At 42.9% G+C, this 7640-nt stretch overlaps 1 protein-coding gene across 1 annotated transcript; it reads right to left on the bottom strand.

Annotated features, from left to right (window-relative positions):
- Positions 1–299: 299 nt before the first annotated feature.
- On the bottom strand, positions 300–1752 carry LOC123399516 (flocculation protein FLO11-like). Its single transcript, XM_045093919.1, has one exon. The coding sequence runs from the start codon at positions 1701–1703 to the stop codon at positions 504–506; it is 1200 nt and encodes a 399-aa protein (XP_044949854.1). The 5' UTR covers positions 1704–1752; the 3' UTR covers positions 300–503.
- Positions 1753–7640: the final 5888 nt, after the last annotated feature.

The following is a 7640-nucleotide window of genomic DNA, read 5'->3' as shown; positions in this document are numbered from 1 at the left end:
AAGAAAACAAAGAAAACTGTTTTTCTTTGTTTTCTTTTTTTGCAACATTGTCTGTTTTTTTTTCAAAACAACGCTCATGTTGTAAAAAAATCGCAACTCAGTCTTTGTTGCAAAAAAATTCCGCAAGACAACCTTTGTTGCATAAAAATTATGTAACAAGGTGTGTGTTGCAAAGTAGAAAAATGTGCATTCTGTTGAATCCGACGGCTCGCAAGGCGGCGGATCTTCTAAAAGATCCGCCGACCGACACGTAGCAGTTATTTTTTTCTATAATTTGGCTCCAACCAAGCATAAGAACAAAAACGACCCATTGCATTGAAGTTGTACCATGACATTTCATCGATCCTACTTGATTCCTCAACAAAACACATCCTAAAACCACAAGTGCATCAGCATCTTCTCGCGTGCACAGCAACACGAGAGAACGGGTAGAATCTAGAATCCCACGATACCAAAAAACTTCAGCCTAGGCAGGAAAGCATCAACTGCAGGGTGCGTGTTTCTCATTCCGTCGAATCTGCATCAGGAGCACCGGCGCCGGACGGGGATGGTGCGCCGGCAGAACCATATGATGGTGCGTCGGCAGCCCCAGAAGATGGCGCGTCCGCGTCTGATGACGATGACGAAGGTGCATTGGCAGTTGGCCCGCTGGCGGCGCCATAGGAGGGGGCCGGCGCGTCGGCTGACGGTGCATCGGAGGTTGGTGCGTCCGAGGATGACGACGGTGCATTGGCAGTTGGCCCGCTGGCGGCACCATAGGAGGGGGACGGTGCGTCAGCTGATGGTCCCTCGGAAGTTGATGCCTTCGAGGGCGCTGGCGCATCACTGGATGGTGCGTCGGCATCCGGTGCACTGGAGCCGGAGGAGCCCGGGGCACTGGCACTGTCAGACGACTCGGGTGCGCTGGAGCCCGGCGCGCTGGCACTGTCAGATGACTCAGGTGCGCTGGAGCCGGAGGAGCCCGGCGCGCTGGCACTGTCAGATGAATCAGATGCGCTGGAGCCGGAGGAGCCCGGCGCGCTGGCACTGTCAGATGACTCAGGTGCGCTGGAGCCGGAGGAGCCCGGAGCGCTGACACTCTCGGACGACTCAGGTGCGCTGGCGCCGTATGATCCTGGAGCGCTGGCGTCCCACGCCGTGGGCGGCATGGCGACGTCGCCGGACATGGATCCAGACGCCTCGGTGATGAGGTCTAGCGTGACGCGGAGCAGCTTCTCGAACTCGAGGCTCTTGGTTACGACGGCGTTCTTGACATCGCTGATGGGCGCGTCCTTGCAGCTCTCCTCGCAGGTGGACGAGCCGCCCAGCGTGGCGGAGAGCCAGGACTTGACCTCGAGGAACTTGGCGTTGGTGGGCTCGCGGGTGAGGGCGCTCAGGTGCGCCACTGTCTCTTCAGTGTCGTCGGAGCAGCCGTCAAGGCACTTGAACAGGTTGTCATCCTTGATACCGTTGAGCTCGTGGTGAGCGAACGCTGCCACCGTCGTGCCCACCTCCTTGGCCACGTACACGGACAGCTCCGCCAGCCGGCGCGCGTCCGCTGTCCGGGTCTCCGGGTTGGTCGTCAGCGACTGGATGCAAACTTTGGGGAACAACGTCTTGTTGCACGCGTCCTGGAGGTTGTCGCTGTAGGGGGTGGGCTGGGCGGGGGAGACGAGGAGCAGGAGCACGACGAGGGGACCCACGAAGCGAGGCAGCCCGGCCATGGTTGACGCTGAGAGCGAATCGATTCCTGGTGCATGCGTCTGTCTTTCTGTTAGCGAGGACGAACGGTGAGACTGCATAGGATTATATACTTTGACATCTCATTTGAAAGGCAAAGTGGATGGTCGAGGGGTCATCTCGCTGCATGCATGGTCTGGAATGGCTTTCGGAAGGAGGAACATGCAGCTGGCGACAAGTGTTTGACCACTCTTTTGGTTTCAGTATGTGGCTGTCAATTAACAATAATCCTACACCTACATAAGGTTCTTACATAAAGTTAATTACCCTTCTCTAAATATTCTTCCCCTCCCTGATTTCAAGCTGGATGGGCCCCAACCATTAATCCTAATCTAATTAACTACCTCTAAATCAGCTTTTAGGCTGGTTGTAATGGGTATGAGACCACATCCGTAATTCATAGTATTATATGTTAGTATCATAGAGTAGTTCATTTATTGTCATGCAAGGCACATAGTAGCACATCATTTAATATGATACAGTATCATAAAATGATATTCAATCCTCTCTTTCTTAATTTAATTCTATGCCACCTCATCAAATTTGCTTAGTTAGCATGCATGATACTAGCTATGATAATCCCATTAGAGCATCTCGAACAGCCCGTATGTTCAATCGTTGGTATAAATGTCCACATCATCGACCAACAGCACATCATACAAGCTCTTCGATAAAGTGCATGTTAACCGTATGTAAAATAACTAAATGGGTCCATTAAATATTGAAGAAATAACCATGTTTGCCTCGGAGCTTGTGCATTAACCGTTGCTTCAAGTTCATACCGTATCATTCTCTCTCTTCTTTTATTATGTGTCGTGTCATCAAAATCATCTGTGTGGCATTTTTATCAACGATGATCATACGACCATTGGAGATGCTCTTACGGGCAGCCTTACGTAGAAACCTTACCTAACATTAGGTGAGTGTAGCTAGCTATTAGTATAGGAGGACGTATCCAGTGCAATCCAGCACTACGTGCATAAAACATTGGTTTTGAATTTCAGTTGGCAATTTTTACGAATGAAAAAATAGCGTGCTATTTCAGCGTCTTGGCATCGCTATAGCATATCTGGGAGGGTCACATTACATTTTAGCTATATTGCTCGCTATGACGCTAATCCTGCTATAGCGTGCTAGTTTAATGCTAAACGTAAAAACGTTAGAGCAAGTACAATAAGGTACAGTCAGCAGGCTGTAAGGATTAAAATACTATATTTTTGTTGAGTTGGATGAGAGAGAAGAGGAGTGAGAAGGGAAGCGGACTCTTCGTGAAGAGTCAGCTCTATCACGTGCTCCTAGATGCTTTGTGAGAATGAAAAGTAGGCCATATATGATAAAAGTAGTACTTTTTATAGCTAACTATTATACAAACTAGTTATAAGATGGGCTATAAAACTGCTTATAGCCAGCAGTTGGCTATACTATTAACCATGCTCTTATATAGCATTTTAGTGTGCAATCAATGAAAACACAAAGCAGACTGAATTGGAGCTATCTGTGTCGCTCTAGGTTATGATGTTGCTAATCCGTGCCTACGCTTTAATACTACTCCCTTTATTCACGCTACTACTATTACTATTGCTGCTCCAAGTTTGTTAATACTGCCATTACCGTTATTATTATTTTGCTATCACTACTATGATATCACTGTGCTATAAAAAATGTTGTAAGGAAAGCATTCTCACGTTGATTAAAGTGACAACTCAATTGCTAAGGATTATAAATATTTTCCTTGGGTTGAATCGGTAAATTTAGGCGAAGTACTATCCCCAAAGACTTTTGCGATCCCCTATACATGTGAGTCATCAATACTATTTTCTGGCACCATTTTAGGAATCATAACTCTATTTATTAAGTTTGCTTGTGAGTTATATATCTGCTGCAATTTATCTGTATTATGAAGAATCGTAGAGATGACAAGACGAACACCATGCCCTCTGAGACGAGGGGAGGTAAGGAGCTGTTAACTAGCTCTACGCTTGATTCGTCTTCTATTTGAGTCAACTTATGCCATCACCACCTGCTACTCAATCTGATATATTACAAGTAATACACCAATTCTGCTATGATGATACTTATGATGATGCTTTTGCTTTGCTTGATAAAATTTTCCCACTCGGTGAATTTCTAAATGCGCATATTGTTAATGTTGAAGAATTTGAATTGCTGAAAATTAAGGATCGCCTGTTACACCTAGTACTCCTGCTAGAACTAAGATAATTGATATTTCTGGTGGTTACACTTATCCTAAGGTGTTTGCTATAGATCATATGGCCGATGATACTTGCAAAAATCCAGGAACAAAATGATGAAACATGATCGTAAGTTTGCTACTTCTCCTATCTTTGTTCACGATGAAGATTATGAATTCTGAGTTGATCCTAAACTTTTTGCTTTGGTAGAATCTTATCCTTTTCATGGTTATGAATCCGTAAAAGTTATTGCTCACCTTACGAAACTGAATGATATTGCAACTATATTTCTCAAGAGCAAAGGTTTTTCTACTATTGTATTCTTAAGTTGTATTGTTTCTCATTACAATGTGAAGCTAAAACTTGGTTTAACAATCTTGCTCCAGGTTGTGTGCGTAATTTGAGGATATGATATATTATTTGTTTGAAAAATATTTTCCTGTTCGTAAGAAACAGCTGCCTTACAGGAAATATATAATTTTGAACAACTTGAGGAAGAACATCTCACTCAATCTTGGAGGAGACTTTTCCAATTATTGAATGCTTTACCTGATCATCCTCTCAAAAACAATTAAATACTTGATTTTTCTATAATGGACTAATTGATGAATCTAGGGACTTCCTAGATAATTGCTAGTGTTGGTTGTGTTTTCAGGAAAAGAACGGTTGAACAGTCTTAAATATTATTGAATGACATATTGAGGAATGTTGATGATTGGACACTTCACAAACCACCTCCAAAGCCAACATCGAGGAATAGGGTTGTCCTATTGCTTAGTCCGAAAGATACGCAAGAAGCTTAGAAATCTATGAAGTAAACATGTATTGAAACTTAAGATGTTAAGAATCTACGAGTGCAGTGTTTCGGTGCCTAGGCCCTTCTGCATCCGATCCTAAAAAAAATTCAAAACACAAACTAAAAAAATCAAAAAAATTCTAAAATTGTTTTGGGTGGTTGATAAGTTGATGTGTGAGGCCCGCTTCAATTTTTTCATAATTCGGACTTCTGAGCAGCTCTCAACGAAAAAGACTAATCGGGTCAAAATAGTGCCCGAACGATAAACTTTTTTCAGACCCCGAATTTGTCTTTTTGCCGAGAGCTACTCACATGTCAAACTGATTCAAAAATTGCAGTGGACCTCACACATCAAATTATTTACCACCCAAAAGAATTGGACTCTTTTGAATTTTTTTAGTATTTATTTTGATTTTTTTAGTTAGCACGGCTAGAGATGAGCCTCGTCTAGAAATGGATTTTCGAGAAACTACCACCTATTGAGGAGATACATGGACTCGACACTCCAAAACAGGTAGTAGAGGTACATTCTCTCACTAAATTTGATGAGGGTGATATTCCTTAAAATAAGTCTCCTAGTCAATTCTTGGATGAATTTGGTAATTTTCTCGTTAAACAACAAAACTTTGATATGCAAATAAGTGATCAATTGGAACTTACCCAGAAAACCAGCATGGCATGGACCTGCGGTGAGTGAACAAGGCTTGCCAGCGAGGCGTGCACGCGGTTACTTTGTAGAAAACCCCGCATGTTTGTATTTTTATACAAAAAAGTCCCTACTGACAGTGGAAACAGAGCTCTCGTGCAAATAAGCGCATTGGTACCGGAAAAACGCTACCTATCCATTCTAACTCCTCACCACTTGGTCTCCCTTCTCTGTTTCTCGATCGCTCGGAGGCGCTGGCATAGGTGGAACTGCTCCACTGCGGACGTAGTCGGAGGAGATGGATGAACCGCGACACAGACGGCGGGGGGAAGCAGCACCGACATACGGTATGTGGTCCCATAAGTCTTCCTTCCCTTATATTTGTCGATTCTTTGTGAGTTGCTGCATGTACGGTTTTTGTGATAGGATATTTGGCTTGTACCACTTGATTGAGATGTTCATGCTCTGTTTCAAGCATGTATTTGGCGTATGTATTAGTAGTTGTGACTGGTCAGAACTCCCGGATCTCGAATAGACCTAGGGTTTAATGGGGGTTTTCAAGGAGGCGACTTTTATTTCAAACATGTTGATGAAAGCAATCAGGAATTCTTGTTATGCACCCCCTGATGCAAATTTTCGTTGTTGATGTAGTGTGTGGAGTGAACATATGTGGAACTGAAAGTGTGTTTTGTACATAGAAAAATATGATGAACTCATAGTGTGAAAATACTGAACATTTGCTGTAATTTTTCAGTCAATAATGTTTTTAACTGAATATGGCTCCACTGATTTTAACTGAAAATTTGAGAGTTATCTAACTAAATATATGTCTACACTGTTTTTAACTGAATTTGAGAGTTATGTAACTGAATATGGATGCAGTGTTTTAACTAAATTTGAGAGTTATTTAGCCGAATATGGTTGCACTATTTTTAACTGAATTTGAGAGTTATTGTACTGAATTTGAGCATGTCCAATATGTATTTTAAGTTTACACTAGTACAGAAAGGCCCATTTGTCCCGGTTCCAGAGGCTCATTACCCCGGTTCCGGAACAGGGACTAAATGGTCGGGACTGAAGCCCAAAATCTTTAGTCCCGGTTCGCTTACCAACCGGTATCGAAGGGTCTCCACGTGGCCGCTGCGGGGATCCCGAGCAGGAGGGCCTTTAGTCCCGGTTGGTCACACCAACCGGGACAACATGGCATCCATGTGTCAGCATCTGGCCGGAGCTGGAGTTTTTGTTTTTTTTTGAATGGGGGGGGGGGGGGTTTGGAGGGTTAATTTAGTGCTTCGTATTGTGTTAGGTAGCTAATAGAGAGAACTGTCCTCTCTTTCTCCCTGCTTAGTGGACGCTAACTACTATACATATAGAGAGAACATGACGCTAGCTAATAAGAAAATGAAGGAAACCATTTACAATCACTAAACATCTTGTACAATATAACATCTTTTACAATGCCTAAAATCATCTACCTAAGATCCAATCACAAATAGCTCACAATGTTTTCTCCGTATTTTGGTATGACGTGGTCAATAAAGAATCCTGCCAATTCCTCTTGAATTGCTCGTATGCCATCATCTGACAGGGGTTCATCCCGCTTCTTCCAGATATAATTTAAAGAAGGGGGTCAATACATGCATATATACGAATAAAACTCAACACAATTGATGGTAATATATAAAATAAAATTGTGAATATTGTAAGTGCATCTAGTGCCCCTTAGTGATTTTGGTGGTTTGAAGACTTATAGGTTAAGTATCTAATGTGTTCATGAGTGTACACATGATCTATAAGTCGCTGAGCAGTTTGAAATATTTGATGAATATTGACCCCTAAAAATGTATATCTTCAGTTGAAGAAATTGGTCTCATGCTAAAGAATTGAATCGCGAAGAATTTGCGATGAAATTGATATTCCTCATGAAGATATTGAAATTGAGGAATTCGGTGTGTCCTGAAGAAAATCAATCTGAAGACTTTGAAGCATGAATATTTATCCTTGATGTTTTATTTTCTTCACACTTGAGTAATATGAACACCGTACTGTTAAAGGGGTTGAGGTAACACATTGGAATGAATTTCCTCATGATGCTCAACCCAAGCCTAATCTTACCAAAAGCCTCAAGTGAGGAATATGAGAGACAAGAGGACTCTCGCAGTTGAGGGTCCCGGCCGTTATAGATAGCCAGGCCACATCATTGGTCTTATCCACACAAACGGTCACATTATTTAAGGGCATTAATGTCAAATCATGTCGGGATGCTCCCAACCAATAAATAGCCGCC

This window comes from Hordeum vulgare, chromosome 5H, assembly GCF_904849725.1.
Source record: "Hordeum vulgare subsp. vulgare chromosome 5H, MorexV3_pseudomolecules_assembly, whole genome shotgun sequence".
Classification (NCBI taxonomy): domain Eukaryota; kingdom Viridiplantae; phylum Streptophyta; class Magnoliopsida; order Poales; family Poaceae; genus Hordeum; species Hordeum vulgare.
The sequence above is the reverse complement of the archived record's forward strand: the minus strand, read 5'-3'. Positions and strand labels throughout refer to the sequence as shown.